The 15245-nt window shown below is 45.1% G+C and overlaps 1 protein-coding gene across 17 annotated transcripts in view; it reads right to left on the bottom strand.

Annotated features, from left to right (window-relative positions):
- nf1a (neurofibromin 1a) overlaps positions 1-15245 on the bottom strand; it is a 330336-nt gene that overhangs the window by 39392 nt on the left and 275699 nt on the right. For all 17 annotated transcript variants that reach the window (XM_038814507.1, XM_038814511.1, XM_038814513.1 and 14 more), the window contains 3 exons: positions 11216-11317; positions 2046-2186; positions 371-497 (listed from right to left, as the gene is read on the bottom strand). In XM_038814507.1, coding sequence (XP_038670435.1) covers positions 371-497; positions 2046-2186; positions 11216-11317 — 370 coding nt within the window. The remainder of the gene's footprint in view (positions 1-370; positions 498-2045; positions 2187-11215; positions 11318-15245) is intronic.

Here is a 15245-nt window from a genome sequence, read left to right as displayed (position 1 = left end):
TCCACCTACTCTGCACATCTTTGGGTTGTGGGGGCGAAACCCACGCAGACACGGGGAGAATGTGCAAACTCCACACGGACAGTGACCCAGAGCCGGGATCGAACCTGGGACCTCAGCGCCGTGAGGCGGTTGTGCTAACCACTAGGCCACCGTGCTGCCCTCAGACCACGTTTATTGCCTATTCTTGGTAGCCTGCATAACCGAATGGATGACTTCAAAGGCAGGAAGAGTCAACCACTCAGTTCAGTGTGATAATACAGATATGTCAGAGTGTGATGGTTCATTCCTTTCCCTGTCACCATGGAGCACAGAATCAAAGTCAGCATGGTGCTTAATCTAAGAATTGGCCGTTGGGAGTAACGCTCCTCACCTTTCATCAGGTGTCCCACTAGTGCAAAGTTGAAGTTAGAGTTGAAATTGAGCCCCACAAAATGGTCCATCTGCTTGCAATGCCACTCCAAAGGCCTTCTTATCTCCATAAATACTTCCTCTGGACTCTGAAGAGAAAAGCAACATACTGTAATAAAATATTATTCATCAAATTGCTTGTTCTGAGAATTATTGATATTGATTGCAGTTATAACATATAATACAATTAGCAGTGGTTTGTCGGCACAATTTGGTTCATATCTGTGCCTCCGTCCAGCTAGCATTTTGAATCCGTTACACAGTTCACTGATATATGGGCTCAGATCTACACCCACACATTAAGATAGGCCCTGGGTAGCTTATAGATATTCACGAGAAGAGGATTAAAACGGCCACCTCTAGTCTAAGACTTCATATTCATTTGTGACTAGACATGGACCATACTAAAATCGATGGCCACAGCACCTCAAAAGCCTTCAATGGTCTGTTAACAGAAAGTAGAGTATGTCTAACTGTTGGCAAATACCCAAACACTATTACTTTTCCCGTAATTTCAAAAGTTAGTTTTCATTCAAAGTGGGTGTGAGGTAATTTGCCCCTCAGGTCAATTTAGCTTGCAGAAGGTCGGGGCGTCATGGTGGCGCAGTGGTTAGCATTGTTGCTCACGGCGCTGAGGGCCCGCATTCTATCGAGGCCCTAGGTCACTGTCGGTGTGGAGTTTGCACATTCTCACCATGTCTACGTGGGTCTCACCCCCCCAACCCAAAGATGTGCAGGGTAGGTGCATTTGGCACACTAAATTGCCCCCTAATTGGAAAAAATGTAATTGGGTACTCTAAATTTATTTTAAAAGAGATGCAGGAGGCTGTCTCATGTTCAATGGTCCAAGTTTCCTGCCCTCTATATGACTGGGGGAAGTCAACTCATATACACATATCACTGTGAAGTGACCGTGCTGGGAGTAACATGGTACATGCGGAATCTCAATGGTTCAGTAGCAAATATTTTATGATGTATTGTTTGGATGCTATCACTTCAATTTCTTTCTTTATTGATTTATTTATTTTAATTTGGAGTACCCAATTTTTTTTTCTCCAATTAGGGGCAATTTCGCATGGCCAATCCACTTTAGCATCGCACATCCTTGGGTTGTGAGGGCGAGATCCAAGCAGGCATGGGGAGAATGTGCAAACTCCACACGGAGTGGTCCAGGGCCAGGATTGAACCCATGAGGCAGAAGTGCTAACCACTGCAGCGCCATGCCACCAGGGCTAGGATTGAACCCATGAGGCAGAAGTGCTAACCACTGCGGCACCATGCCATCCTGCTTTAACTTCAATTTAAAACAACAAAACACGGCTGCCTCACTGCACCAGGTGCCTGGGTTCGATTCCAGCCGAGGGTGACTGTATGGAGTTTGTACTTTTTCCCGTGTCTACTCGAGTTTCCGCTGGGTACTCTGGTTTTCTCCCAGTCCAAAGATGTGGTTAGGTGGAATTGCCATACTAAATTGCCCCTTAGTGTGCAGGGATGCATAAGTTCAGTGGGGTTACAGGGATAGGTCGGCAAAATGGGACCTAGGTAGGGTGCTTTTCCAAAGGGGCAGTGAATACTTGACGGGCCAAATGGCCTCCTTCGGTGCTGTAGGAATTCTATATTATTAGCCATCACCTCACCTTGTCATTGAAGACTTTAAGACTATCCAACGTATGCAGGTTCTGTTCCAGTAATGCGGTACCAGCTGAGTATAGGTTGACTTCATCTAGCTGCAACACTGCTACTGCTACCCAAAAGAGGGCCTTGTGCATGTTTGAGTCCTTTCAAAAGGAGATGGCATGATCAGTTAAGCAAAACATCCATTAATTCAAATCTACAGTTGTACATTTGTGCTGAAGTAATAAACATGCACTAGAAGTTAGACAGTTATAAATCAGACCCATTTGCAATAACAAAAATGAGCGCATTTAGATCAGTAAAGTATCTTAAGATTTTTCTTTCCTTTCTTTAGGCTACCATCTTTTTCACCCCAGATTAAAAGGCCAGTTGAGAAAGTCCCGCTGATTACTTTGAAGCTTGCAGCTCTGGACGTTCCATAAGGGAATACGTCTCATTGTTTAACATTTACTAAATTAGAACATCAGTCTGCATTAGTAGATATTACCAAGTACATTTCTGACACTTGGATTCCACGAGCAACCCCTGATCAACAAGTGGATTGGGAATTGAAAACATGTAGCCCACATTAAATGTTATACAGGCCACAAGCTGCCCACTCCCACTGCCCATAGTCCACATGATGCTTGAACTGAAAAGCAGGCATACATAATTCAGTTATATAATGCCTATATGGCCAGTGTTCATAGAGTGTGAACGCTTTGAACTCTGATTATTTTCCCTTGAATATGGGTACAAGGCAGGGCTGCCCACTTTCTCCACTCTTGTTCGTTCCGGCAATAGAGCCACTCTCTTTAGCGTTGAGGTCCTCTAGTCAGTGCAGGGGTATTTGCTAAGATGGGGTGAAGCATCAAGTGTCTCTATGTGGATGACCTATTTCTTTAGATTACAGTCCCAGCCCCCGCCATTGACGGCACAATGAAGTTGCTCATCACCTCCAGCTACTTCTTAGTAGAAACCGAACTTAGGCAAGAGTGAATGTTTCCTGGTTAACCCCTCAGGGAGGCAAACCAATTGGGGACGCCACCTTTTCGCCTTTCCAAAACAAGCTTTCACTATCTGGGGATCCGGTGGTCCACAATTGGGCCTCATTTCAGTAGTTGGCCCTCTCAAACACCACTCGCAACCACCTTCAACCCTCATAAAAATCAGGCATTCTGGCCTTGCCCTGCGCTCTAAACACAACCTTGAGCTGGATCAAGCTCAACCTTGCACAGGATGACTTAGTATTCACCCTGCGGAGGGTCTCACTGCACACCTCCCCCTCTAATATGGGTCCCAGCTCCTCCTCCCACCTGGTCTTCTACTGAGCTTTGCTCCTCCAATGTCCGTCCATATATCCCAGACATGCTGCCCTCTTCTGAACCCGCATAGGAGAGAATCCTCTCTAATAAAGTGGGCGGCAGCACTACCGGGAATGTCGGCCAAACAAAATCCTGTACCTGGAAGTACCCGAACCCATAGTCCTGCTTTCGCCTTTAACTCCTCCAAGCTGGCAAACCACCCCATCAAAAGCAAATCTCTCACCCTCTCTAGCCCCTTAACTTTCCACCCCTACTAGGTCCCCCCTGCTGTTTGCACTCACGATTGAGCCATTGGCCATCTCGCAATAAGAAATTTGGGGGTATGGAAAGGAATAGTGCCGGGGGGGGGGGGGGGGGGGGGGGGGGGGAATAGAGCATAGGGTGTCCTTATATGCTGATGACTTGCTGTTATTTCCAATTAAGGGGCTAAGGGGAAATTTAATGTGGCCAATCCACCAAACCTGCACATCTTTGGGTTGTAGAGGTGAAACCCACGCAGACACGGGGAGAATGTGTAAACTCCACGCAGACAGTGACCCGGGGCCGGGATCAAAGTCGGGTCTTCAGCGCCATGAGGCAGCAGTGCTAACCACTGCGTCACTGTCGCCCTTCTTTCTTTGATATTACCGTGTATAATGTTTTGCTGCAGTTTAATGATGACCCACATGCTACTTTTTATTACAATAGTGTCTTTGTAGATTTTCCTCCATTTGCCATAATACGTAATTTTCATATCTCAGATTATTTATATTCTGTTCAATTAAAATTTTTGATAACTCTGATGTCTTATAATAATTTTACTAGGAAGATTGAAAAGCTCTGGAGGTAGAACACAGAAGAGCTCCACTCCTCTTTTTAGAGCTATCCATTCACTGTCTTCCCCATAGCCCTTCAAGTTCCCATCCCTTGGGTGATGATCCAATTCTCTTTTGAAAGCCACAATTGACTCTCTCTTCACCACAATCCTAGCACACCCTGGCACACACAGGTAGCACACCCTGGATCCTAACGTGTTGCGTAAAATGGTTTTTCAAATCATGGTTGCATCTTTTGCTATTGACCTTAAATTGGTGTTCCCTTGTTCTCGTTTGATCCTTCTGCCAATATGAACAGTTGCTCTCAATCCACTCTGTCCAGGCCCTTCATCACGCTGAACAATGTCTCAAATTTCCTCTCAATTTGTCTCAAATCGCCTCTCAATTTTCTCTTCTCCAATGAGAAGAGTCCCAACTTCTCCAATCCACCCACAGAACTAAAGCCCTTCATCCTTGGAAGCATGCTCGTGAATCCTTTCTGGACCCTGCCCTTCACATCCTTCCTCAAGTGTTTTACAGCCAGTGAGGTACTTCTGAAGTGTTATAATTTAGGAAATGCTGCAGGAGGCACCTCAAACTCAGACCAACAGCAATCTGACAATTATCAGATACAAGAACTGGTGTCTTTGTAAGATTACAAAATTGTATTGTAAACCCTTAGCAGAAGGTTGAATGCTCTGTTTTTCTCTCTCTTTGGAAAAGAAACATTCTTAGCAACCAAGGATTGAGGCAAAACGAAGATGCACACTTTCTAGAACTGACGGCAGGGGGTCTTCTGGCACCTTATGCACCTTTTAACAATACAAGTGCAAGTTAAAGGTTAGCAAATGACTCTTGGCATGGGGTCAACTAAAAAATGACCTTGAGCTAAGTGATGGATGAGGTAGGTGACCATCTGACATCTTGTGTACCTGTGCAGTATTCATTGGCTATTAAGATTCAAACAAATGATGGGACATAGGGTAAACTACCAGCCCCTTGAAACAAAGTATATTATAAAGTGCTCAGAGACAGGGGGCAGTCCTCATCAGGCAGCTGCCTTCTTCAGATGGAAGATGACCAGGGAAGACCTAGGGTAGAGTTCCTTCAGCTTGTGAGCTTGTGTCATGTGTTGTATACTTTTCCTGTCTCTTTAGTTAATGCATCGTATCAAAACTGTTGACCCGCAATAAATTACCTTTGAATTGACTGCCTATATTGGGTATCACAAACAATTTGGTGCCAGAAGTGAGATCCACAGTAGCGGAGGTATCATGGGATTGAAATTTTTGAAGCAACAGTCTTGGGTTGTAGTTAATTGCATGTGGAATAGGTATCAAATGAGGCCAGGAGTCACAATGGCATCACATGTGCTGGGGAAAGACTAACACAGAGTCTGACTGAGTAAACAGTGCAGCTGGAGTGAAAGATATCCTGGGAGCTGTAGAAGAGTACAAGGGAGATTACAAGTGTATAATTAAAAACAAGGCGTTAAGGTAGATACGTTGCATACTTGATGGTTGGCAGGAGGGCATTGCTGTTCTGCACAGTAACAGAGCAAGAAGGCATATGATTATGTGCATGATACACAGAAAAACTAGTCGGAACACTGGAACAATACACTGATTTACAGACAAGAAATAGAGTTAGAAGATGCAAGCGAAGCTTTGCAGAAGTTAATTCAGCAACAAAGCACAAGGGATGGTAAGGGTCACCTTTTTGACTCCCCAAATCTTAACACTTTAATTTAAGGAATCTGAGCCATTCGTTCACTGGGGGTTCACAATACTTAGGCAGTAACCTGAGATGATTTGATCTGTCACACATATGGTCTGGGAACAAGTCCATCACAGCATTTCTTGAAAAGTTGTGAAAGCTAAGTTAGCTGCCGTTGAGGACCTCTTACGTGAAGTCCGTGTCATCTAGGCACTTCATGCACAGAAGATGTGTCCCTTGTCCATTGTTTTAAATGCAACCGCTTGGGTCACCTTTCTCGCGATCGTTCTAATAAGTGTACTGTAGGGGCTGACAGGAATAGCAAACGTTACTTCCCCGCCCCCCCCCAACACAGACAAGCTGTGACCCTGTCAAACAGAGCTCAGAGAAAATGCAAGCAGCAATAAAGCCCATGAAAACAGCATCCAGCCCATACCTGCTGCAGTGTCTAGTCTTCCAGGTCAGTAAGCCAGCCTCAACAGTGACTCCTATCAGTCTCCCAGTGAGAGAGAGCTGCCCCCTCCAATATGACGATAGTGGGAAATAAGTAGGCTGTACCGTTGATAATGGAGGCAGTCAGCAATTAATGTTAGTTAACTCTGATTCCTCAACCACCTCACGTTGAGTCTCACCCCGGCCCATGAAGCTGTCCTCTTACCCAGTCGAGAGTGTAGCAAAATGTGAAATACCATCAAGTTGATCAGAGAAAGTTACTGGGCAGAAGTATGACTTTAAGTATGAATTAAAATGCACTTGTACAGCTGTGAAAAGGCTCCATTGTTTGTTTTCCTGAAATATAAAGACATTCTAGAAAATGTTTGACAGAAATCCAATCATGATTTTCAGAACATTTCTACCAGAGTTACCAAAATATAAATTAAAGACACATTTTACTGATTGTTTCTTTCAAATTTGGTTAAGTAACAAACATTAGGACTTGAAAAGTTTTCTGCAAACAGTCTGTATGATTCTAGTGTTGTCTTTTCAAGATGCTGGTGCCATGCTAACTCTTTCGGTCTTAGAACCCCGATTGTACCAAGAATAAATAATCTTAGGTGAGAAACATCTTACAAAACGCTAAAGAATTTCAAAACAACTGAAATTTAATGGAAAATTTCAGCAAAGTTGAAGGTAACAACATAATTTAATAAAGCAAGTTTAAAATGGAGTTTTGTTCTTTTGATCAGTATAGATGGATCAGTATATATTTAAAAATGACGTAAAGTGATGCAATTGTGTGTCAAGTTTACCCCCCTCCCCAAAACTAGGTCATCTAGGTCAAAAGAAGGTCATCTTTTCTGCTGGCAGCTGCTTTTCACAGTAACTTCATTGAAGCCTACTCGTGACAATAAGCGATTTTCATTTCATTTTCATTTCATGTTTTAAAAAATGCTTCACACGACTTTCATATTGCTGAATGTATATTTTTGGACACTGACAGATGTTAACGTTACAGATTTGATTCAATTTTATGATTCATTTTTAACGTTACAGATATGATTCAATATTAACCCATTGGACATCCAAACAGGGCCAGCCGCAATGGATTTTTGTTTTTGATGGCCTGGCCACTATCCAAGACATGCAGGGGAGATGAGCAAAGATAAAAAGAGGATTTGAGAACAGGAGCAAGGGTGTCTTACTGCAGCTGTGCAAGGCCTTTGTGAGACCGCACCTGATTATCACATGCAGTTTTGGTCTCCTTATTGAAGAAAGGATATACTTTCCATAGGGGACGTGCAGTAACAGTTCACCAGACTGATTCCTGGGATGGCTGGAATGTTGTTTCAGGAGAGGTTGGATCTACTGGGCCTGTATACACTGGAATTTAAAAGAATGAAAGGGGATCTACCTGAAACATATAAAATTCTGACACTGTGGACAGACTGGAGGAAGTAATCCAGAGACCCAGGGGAATGCTCTGGGGACCCACCACAGCAGATGGTGGAATATAAACTCGATAAAAAATATCTGGAACTAGAAGTCAATGATGACCATGAAACCATTGTTGATTGCTGTATAAACCCATCTGGTTCATGATTGTCCCTTTGGGGAAGGAAATCTGCAGTCCTCAAACGGTCTGGCCTACATATGGCTCCAGACCCACAGAAATGTTGTTGACTGTTAATTGCCCCTCTGATTTGGCTTGATTGCTACCCCTCCCACAAACAAACCACTCATATTCAACTGCTACAAAGCCAATAAAAAGGAATGAAACTGGACGAACTACCTGGCATCAACCCAGGCACAGAATGTACTCTGGGTGGTGGACTTCAATGTCCATCACAAAAAGCGGCTCAGTAATATCATCACAGATCAAGCTGGCCGAGTTCTACTCAAGAGGCGTGGCACCATCCGGGACAAAACAACCCGCTTGATTGCTACCCCTCCCACAAACATTCAATCCCCCCACCACCGACGAACAGTGACAGAAGTGTGTACCATCTAAAAGATGCACTCCAGGAACTCCCACAGTCCAAAAATTGTGCAGGTTAGGTGGATTGGCCATGCTAAATTGTCCCTTAGTGTCTGAAAGGTTAGGTGGGGTTACTGGGATAGGGTGGATGAGTGGGCTTAAGTAGGGTGCAATTTCAGTGTGTCGGTGCAGACGTAATGGGCCGAATGGCCTCATTCTGCATTGTAAATTCGGATTCTAACTCACCAAAGTTCCTGAGATAGCACTTTCCAAATCCATGGCCACGACCATCTTGAAGGACAGGAGCAACAGATACCCGAGAACGCCACTACCTGGAGGTTCACCTCCAAGCCAAGGCAGCACGGTAGCATTGTGGATAGCACAATCGCTTCACAGCTCCAGGGTCCCAGGTTCGATTCCGGCTTGGGTCACTGTCTGTGCGGAGTCTGCACATCCTCCCCGTGTGTGCGTGGGTTTCCTCCGGGTGCTCCGGTTTCCTCCCACAGTCCAAAGATGCGCAGGTTAGGTGGATTGGCCATGCTAAATTGCCCTTAGTGTCCAAAATTGCCCTTAGTGTTGGGTGGGGTTACTGGGTTATGGGGATAGGGTGGAGGTGTTGACCTTGGGTAGGATGCTCTTTCCAAGAGCCGGTGCAGACTCGATGGGCCAAATGGCCTCCTTCTGCACTGTAAATTCTATGTAAGCCACTCACCATCCTGACTTGGAAATATATCACTGATGCTTCACTGTCACTGGGTCAAAATCCTGGAATTTCCTCCCAAATAACACTGTGGATATACCAACTCTCGGGGATTGCAGCAGTTCAAGAAAGCAGCTCACGACCACCTTCTCAAGGGTAACGAGGAATGGGTAATAAATGCTGTTCTGGGCAGTAACACTCACATTCTGCAAACTAATAACAAGTTGGACACGGCACGTCTAGAACAAGGAGTCACGGTCTCAGGATATGGTGTAGGCCATTTAAGACTGAGGTGAGGAGAAATTTCTTCATTCAGAAGGTTAACCTGTGGAATTCTCTACCACAGGAGGCTACAGTTGTGGTGGCCGAGTCGCTGAATATATTTGAGGAAATAGATTCAAGGGGTATGGGGAAAGCACAGAACTATAGTGTTGAGATAGGGAATCAACCATAATCCTATTGAAAAGCAGAGCAGGCTTGAAGGGCCAAATGGCCTACTCCTGCTCCTAGCTTCTCTGTATAGACAGCAAGCATCAACCAGTTAATTGATCTTTTGAGGAGATGAAACTCAAGGTGGTTTATTGGACCAAGCGCGTGTGGCATGATATTGAAAACTTCAGCAGAAAGAAAATCAGGGCACGGTTTGAGTGTGCAGAAGTGAATTGTTATGTCTAAGGTAACTGGCCAGCCAGAGCATAAGGTGATGCAACACTGAAGAATAGGTCCAGTTACTTGTCAAATAGCATGGCATGAAATGGTTAATGTGGTCAAAGAGTAAGATTTTTTTTTAAATGACCAGGGCACAGACACATAGACCAGGCAGAAACATAGACCAGACAGAAACTGACTTTAAGAGGTTATGGTCAGAAGGGATACTATTAAAGTAAAATGAATCTTGGATTGGGACAGCTAAAGGAGAAATAATACATTGTGGGAATTATCCACAAGATGGGGTACAATTGATGGGAAAGCTGGAGAATCTTTCAAGTCCACGCATATCATGCAGTGAAATGCTAATAGCCTTGAAATGAACAGCACTCTTACAAAAGAATAAGAAATATCACTGAGTGAGATGGTCTGCAGGTGGGGGGGGGGGGGGGGGTGCAAATCCAAGGCAATCGTAACCAGATAATTCCAATGACTTTTGTACATTATATACGATATGCAATCAAGAAATTAGGTGAATAACTCTAAACCCTTAACAGAAGTCTGCATGTTTTCTGTTTCTGTCCCTCTTCAGAAAAATCATTATTCGCAGCTCGGGTTCGAGGCAAAAGCATTCTTGAACTGATACCAGCGAGTCTTCTCGTGCCTGGGTACCCTTTTATCTATACAAGTATCTGGTAACGGCTAGCAAATGACCCTCAGCATGAAGTAAACTAAAAAGTGATGTTGAACTAAGTGGTGGATAGCAGGGAGGCGCGCATCTTGACGTCTTGGATATCTGTCCTGTAATCATTGGGTAGAAAGGTTCAGACAAGTGATAGACAAAGGGTAAACTCCCAGTCCCTAGAAATAAAGTATAGTAATGAATGTTTGGAGATAAGGGGCAGGCAGTCCTCGTCCAGTGGCAGCTCTAGTCAGGCAGCCACCTTCTTCAGATGGAAGATGGACTCGGGAAGATGGAGGAAGGGGGAGATGGAGGAAGACCAAGGGAAGAATTGCTTAACGCTTCAGATTACTTGCGAGTGTTCGACTACCTACCTTGAGTATCTGTGGATCCTGAACCTAAAATCTTAAAAGATAATGTGTTTTTGTGATGTATATTGAAGAATAAATATCTACCAGGACATAGAATGATCTACGCCCTTCTTCTTTAAAATCGTTGCCATGGGATAGTTACGTCCACTGAAGTCTCGCACTGAATACTGCACAGGATTGGCAGCCTTCATTTGTTTGTTCAGGTCTTGGAGAGGGACTCGAATCTAAACCATTCAAACATTACCCACTTAGCCACAGCTCTCATACACCACATCAAACAATGCATACTGTTTCTCGCCTTTGAAAGGAAAATCAAACACTAGACATTTGTTCTTCAATGCAACTCCATTCAAGTGCTATTTCAAAAAGAGGCGAATTATTTCTTGCAGTTCTGCTCATTAGCTTATTGTCATGGGCCTTTGCTTCGTGTATTTTAGCTCGGCACATTTCTGACTATTTCTCAAACATTCTCGCAACCTGAAATACACGTTGTTTCCCCCCCCCCCCCCAACGAGACCTGTTGCTCACATTCTGCGCTTACCTTGTTCAGTAGTGGTTGGAGCTTGGTCAATGCGATAACAGTGGCCTCTATCAAAACCTGGCTGTTGTGATTATCAGGACCTTTCAGGCAACTTTCCAGACCCTGTGTAAGTGAATGGAAATGCCACAATGGTCAGTTATAGCTTTTCTTGGAGAGAACAATCACATACATACACGTTCACCAAAGTGAGTGGAGGCAGTGGTGGGGAACCAGCTCTGCCCATTTCCATTAACCGCATTGCAAAGTCTGAATGATATTGCCAGACTTTATTGGGTGGTTTTGTGCTAGCCACCAGAAACAGTGGGTGGAAAGCCTTCATCCCAACAACGTAGCATAGAACACAAATGACTAGAATACAAATTTACAAGCATTAGTCATCATGCCAATTGGATCCTTTACTTCAAACACTCCCCTGGCCTCAATAACTATTCCCCCCTCAGCACTGGAGTGCTGCCAGTCTGAAAATCGAACCAAACACTTGACTCCCAAGTTAGTGGTATTGTTATTTTATTTAAAATAGCGCATAGACATGTTATTTGAACGGGTTTATCTTGGTCTGAACTCAAGTCAGTTTTCAATATCTCTGACAAACTTTATATGGCTACAAATTTTTTTTTTACACCTAGATAGTTTGGATATTCAATTGCAATAATCATTTTTTACACAAATTTAACCTGATCTGCAAGAGCTATGTCGCAGCGTGCTGTTCAAAATAAAGTTTCAGAAAGTATGATATCATGTTATTTTGGCGAGGGAGGGAGGGGCGTAATCTCAGAATCTTGATTTAAGCGTTTCAATCAGATGGGCAATGGGAAAGGTGGAGTCGACTAATATCTATCATCTTAGCTTGGAGTTTGTGGTGAAGGCCTGTTCGATGAAAAATACAACCATCTGAGGTTAAGACCATTGATTATGCTGTCAACTTCAATGGAAGTTGCTAGTTTTTGGGTGATGAGCTGATAGTGCAGCATTTCATGCTCTGGGTGATTCACTATACATGGCATTTCATCAAACCATGCAAAACGTTTGGTCCTTCAGAACAAAAAAGACTGGTTGCATTGACTATGTATGCTTGTTGACTGGGTTTTCGCTTTTTAAAAAACTTTTGGTTTATATGCATGAGAACCAGACCATCAATTTGTGATGCCTTTTTTTTCTTTTGTTTTACAGATTTTTTAGAAACTGAAATGCTATTCTGTTTAAAAAACACATATCCTGTTTATGCTTTAAGCACAGTCCTGTAAAGTTGATTGTGATGCTGATAGTGATCGAATACAACATATATGAGCTTCTTCAGCAAAAACTTCTAGTATTTACACATGCCTTTCAAATTACAAAGCATTTCACAGTTGAGAAGCCCAAGAAGGATAGGGAGGGTATGGGAAGCTGACACAATACAGCAGTCTGTAAGGAGGCTTTCAAAGGTGGGGAGAAAAGTAGTAAAATATGGAGGAAGTACGAGAGTGTGGAACCCAAAATAGCTGAAGATTTCATCACTACAGACACAGCAGAGGGCTGGGATAAATGTGCCAAGTATGTTGGAGCAGTTGATGGGGGAGGGGGCCGGTCAAACGGTCACATGTTTTCATGCACCTAAATCTGAAGGCGGACGTGGCCTTTTTGCAAGGGATGCACTTAAAGGTAGGGGGACCAGACAAGGTTGAGGAAAGGATGGGCGGGCAGGTGTTCCACTCGGGACTGGCCATGCAGACAAGATGCTGGTGAATAAGCGGGTGGCGTTCGAGGTGGGGAACATTGTGGCAGATTCGGGGGGGGGTTTGTCATGGTGAGTGGGAAGATGGAGGGGATGCCGGTGGTCCTGGCAAATTTTATGCCCCAAATTGGGAGGATGTAGATTTCATGAGGCGGCTGCTGGGAAGATTCCTTTTTATAAAATAATTTAGAGTACCCAATTAATTTTTCTCCGATTAAGGGGCAATTTAGCATGGCCAATCCACCTCCCCATGCACATTTTTGGGTTGTGGGGATGAGACCCAGGCAGACACGGGGAGAATGTGCAAACTCCACACGGACAGTGACCCAGGGCCGGGATTCAAACCCGGGTCTTCAGCTCCGCAGTCCCAGTGCTAACCACTGCGCCACATGCCGCCCCTGCTGGGGAAGATTCCTGACCTGGACTGACACCAGTTGATCACAAGATCAAGGAAGGAGTCGGCAGTGGCAAAGGGACTAGTGGAACGTATGGGAGGGGTGGACCAGTGGAGCTTTGGGAGGCAGAGGGCGAAGGAATTCTCATATCAATTTAATTCAATTCAATAATCTTTATTGTCACAAGTTGGCTTGCATTGACACTGCAATGAAGTTACTGTGAAAAGCCCCCAGTTGCCACATTCTGGCGCCTGTTCGGGTACACACAGAAAATTTTGAATGTCCAAATTACATAACAACACGTCTTTCGGGACTTGCGGGAGGAAAGTGGAGCACCCGGAGAAAATCCACGCAGACACAGGAAGAACAGGCAGACTCCACAGAGACAGTGACCCAAGTCAGGAATTGAACCTGGGACCCTGGCGCTGTGAAGCAACAGTGCTAACCACTATGCTACCGATTTCTCCCATGTGCACTCCCTGATTGACTTTTTTGTGGTGGACAAGGCGTTGCTGGCGGGGTTGGTTGACTCAGAGTAGTCGGTGATTGTGGTCTTTGACCACACGCTGCACTGGGTGGATTTGCAAGTGGACCGGGGGAGGAGCCCAGCGCCCGGAGAGCAGCATGGTAGCACAGTGATTAGCATGGTTGCTTCACAGCACCAGGATCCCAGGTTTGATTCCTATTGAGTTACTGTCTGTGCGGAGTCTGCAGGTTCTCCCTGTGTCTGCGTGGGTTTCCTCCCACAAGTCCCCAAAGACGTGCTTGTTAGATGAATTAGACATTCTGAATTCTCCTTCAGTGTACCCGAACAGGCGCCGGAATGTGGCGACTAGGGGATTGTCACAGTAACTTCATCGCAGTGTTAATGTAAGCCTACTTGTAACAATAATAAAGATTTTGTTAGTGGAAGTTGATGTGGGTTGCTGGTGGATGAGGAACGATGCGAGCGGGTGAGGTCTGCCATTCGAGGGTATGTGGAGCTTCTGGATATGGGGGGGGGGGGGGGGGGGGGGGGGGGTCACGGCCGCCATATGAGGTTTCGGGGGTGGCGGCAGGCCGGGACACCTGTTTATAGGGGGCAGTTCCGCAAAATTGGAGGACCTGGAGGAAGAATATGAGCTGCCCAGGGGGAACTGCTTCAGATACCTGCAGGTTTGGGATTTTGTGCCATCCTTTCCTAGGTTACCGGCATTGGGATTGCAGGTAATGTACTGTCGAAGGAGAAGATAGGAGAGGGGATGGTGTCCGTGGTCTACAAGGAGCCGATAGATTACGAGGGGGCCCCAGTGGGGGATATAAAGCGTTAATGGGAGGAAGGGCTGGAGTGGGGGTGGAGCCGGGACATGGCCTGAGGCCCTGCGGAGAGTAAATGGTCCTCGTCGTGTGCGGGACTAAGCCTCATTCAGTTTAAGGTAATTCATAGAGCACGTATGACGGTAGCGCAGATGAGTAGTTTCTTTCAGGGGGTAGAGGATTGGTGTGGGTGGTGCACGGCGAGGCCCACAGATCACGTCCACATGTTCGTGGCACATACGAAGCTATTGCTATTTGGGGTGTCGGAAGACCCAGGAATCCAGGTGGCGAGAGAGGCCAATATCTTGGTCTTTGCCTCCCTGATAGCCTGGAGACAGATCTCGCTTGAATGGAGGGACTCGGAGCCGCCTTCTCCCATTCTGGCTTTGCCATTTTAACCGCCCCCCCCGACCCCTCAATGAAAGAACTCGGAGTAGCCAAAAGCAGGAGTATGGCTGAGAGACCTGATGGAATTCCTGAGGCTGGAGAACTTCATCCTGAGGGGATTTCAGAGAATCCTGGCCAATATCTTTCCTTCGAAGGAATCAAATATCTAACCTGGGGCATTTATATTCTATGCCACTGGATGTCACAAGAGGTTATCACCACTTTTAAAATGAAAACT

This window comes from Scyliorhinus canicula, chromosome 12 (genome assembly GCF_902713615.1).
Source record: "Scyliorhinus canicula chromosome 12, sScyCan1.1, whole genome shotgun sequence".
NCBI lineage: Eukaryota > Metazoa > Chordata > Chondrichthyes > Carcharhiniformes > Scyliorhinidae > Scyliorhinus > Scyliorhinus canicula.
The sequence above is the reverse complement of the archived record's forward strand: the minus strand, read 5'-3'. Positions and strand labels throughout refer to the sequence as shown.